General features: G+C 39.7%; 1 protein-coding gene across 2 annotated transcripts in view; it reads right to left on the reverse strand.

Moving 5' to 3' along the window:
* The window catches only part of LOC101848808 (protein Wnt-11b-2), a 207,544-nt gene that overhangs the window by 44,370 nt on the left and 161,019 nt on the right, over positions 1 to 2,155 (reverse strand). For both annotated transcript variants that reach the window (XM_013079991.2, XM_005093834.3), the window contains exon 4: positions 713 to 945. In XM_013079991.2, the coding sequence (XP_012935445.1) occupies positions 713 to 945 (233 nt within the window). The remainder of the gene's footprint in view (positions 1 to 712; positions 946 to 2,155) is intronic.

Raw genomic sequence — 2,155 nt, forward strand, 5'->3', positions numbered from 1 at the left:
TGTGTACTAAATGAGATTCTATCAAGATGCCGCCACACCTAAAACACGTATATAATCTACCCCTCCATGTAAGTTCCCACTTTCTTATCAGCGCTCATTTCCTCCCCCGTGCCGGAACCTGGGGCGAGTAATTCCATTTTCCCGCCACATTGGATCAGGCACTGGGTCAGACGGTGCAAAATGGGGAGAGCTAATCGGAGCGGAGCAACTAAAGTGTCGCGATTTTGATTTGTATGCACCCTTTCCGTAATACGCAATTCATAAAAAAGACACCAGACCTGCATTTGAATAGGGATGAGCTCGATAAGGTCGCAATATATATTGTTCACATTCTCCTCCTCATCAGCATCCTCATTATCATCATCATCTTCATCATCATTATCATTATTGCAACCACCATCATCACCATTTTTATAGTTATAATTATCATTATCTGTATCAATGCTTTTATATTAATAACAACAAAAATGATGATAATAATGAAAACAAACAACAACAAAAACAACAACAGCAGCTACTACAACAAGAACAACAACAACAAGAACAACAACAACAACAACAACAACAACAACAGCAGCATCATCATCATCATTATCATTGTTATAATCATCATGGTATCGCAGTGACATCATCGTTATCATTACAGCTATCGTCACTACCATCATATCACCACAACTAAGTATTACATTATTCAGCTAATAAAGCCACTCACCCCGCACAAGGTCCATGGGTAGACTGGGCACCCGGAGGATGGAGCTGCAGTTCCAGCGGCGGTCAGCGAACTGTTGTTGACACGTCTCCATGGAGACCATGGCTGAGTGGACCACTGTGGACATGAGGTCCAGGTTGTCCCGGCACAGCTTCATCTGTCGGGCGGCCAGGCCTGAGCTGCGGGTACAGTTCCGCGTCGTCTCCCAGGGCCGCTGTTTGATTCTGTACAGGGCGCTGGAATAGATTGGGGAGACGTTGGTAGTCAGTTATTTGTTGTTGTTGTTGCTGTTGTTGTCATTTATTTGTTGTTGTCGTTGTTGTCATTGTTGTTGTTGTTGTTGTTGTTGTTGTTGTTGTTGTTGTTGTCATTGTTGTTGTTGTTGTTGTCATTGTTGTTGTTGTTGCTGTTGTTGTTGTCATTGTTGTTGTTGTTGTCATTGTTGTTATTGTTGTTGTTGTTGTTGTTGTTATTGTTGTTGTTGTTGTTGTTGTTGTTGTTGTCATTGTTGTTGTTGTTATTGTTGCTGTCATTGTTGTTGTTGTTGTTGTATTTCTTTTTCTTCTTTCTCTTCTACTGGTTGTTGCTGATGTTGTTGTGGTTGTTGATGCTGTTATCGTTGTTGTTGTTGTTGTTATTGTTGTTTTTGTTTTTGGTGTTTTTGGTGTTGCTGTTATTGTTGTTGTCGTTGCTGTTGTTGCTATTGTTGTTGTTGTTTTTGTTGTTGTTGTTGTTGTGTTGCTATTAATATTATTGTTATTATTATTATTATTAATATTATTATTATTATTATCTTCATCAATATTATTACCATACCTTGATTAGATCTTACAAACCCATCGATTCAGCCAGAATCACTTGGCGAATCAAAAAAAGAACAAGACAGACATACAAAAACACCAGTGTGAAAAGTCAGATGTAAAATATAAAAACGATTCCTTCCAACAACCCACACTGGAATGTCACGATTTTGGGAGAAATCAAAAGAAATAACAACATTTATATGGAAAAAAGCAACGAAAGGAAATGAAACGTTGACGTCGGGAGGAGTAAATGTTAATAGGCGATGTCTACATCTGATCTAAATCGAATCACTATACAAAATGTAATACAATGACTGCCTGTACAGACTGTGTCGTAGTCTCCCGCTCCCTTTCTTCTCCTTCGCCTTTTTATTTTTACTCCCCAACACCGCTACTAACGTTTATACTGCACTGTGGCGGAGGAGATTTCAGTTTATGTTTGCATAAAGAGAAGCACATCAATACAATAAGGATAACTAATTGTTTGAAGGAAGACAGACAGCCACGTGGAAACAAAGAGGGGTAGAAAAGACGTAGTATCTACCCCTGAAGCCCTCAAAACACCAATTGAAAACTGAGCCCAAATCGTACCCGTACATCCCATTTAACCTTAGACCAATGCCCCATACCTTTGCCCCCCCCC

Source organism: Aplysia californica, unplaced genomic scaffold (genome assembly GCF_000002075.1).
Source record: "Aplysia californica isolate F4 #8 unplaced genomic scaffold, AplCal3.0 scaffold00070, whole genome shotgun sequence".
Classification (NCBI taxonomy): Eukaryota; Metazoa; Mollusca; class Gastropoda; order Aplysiida; family Aplysiidae; genus Aplysia; species Aplysia californica.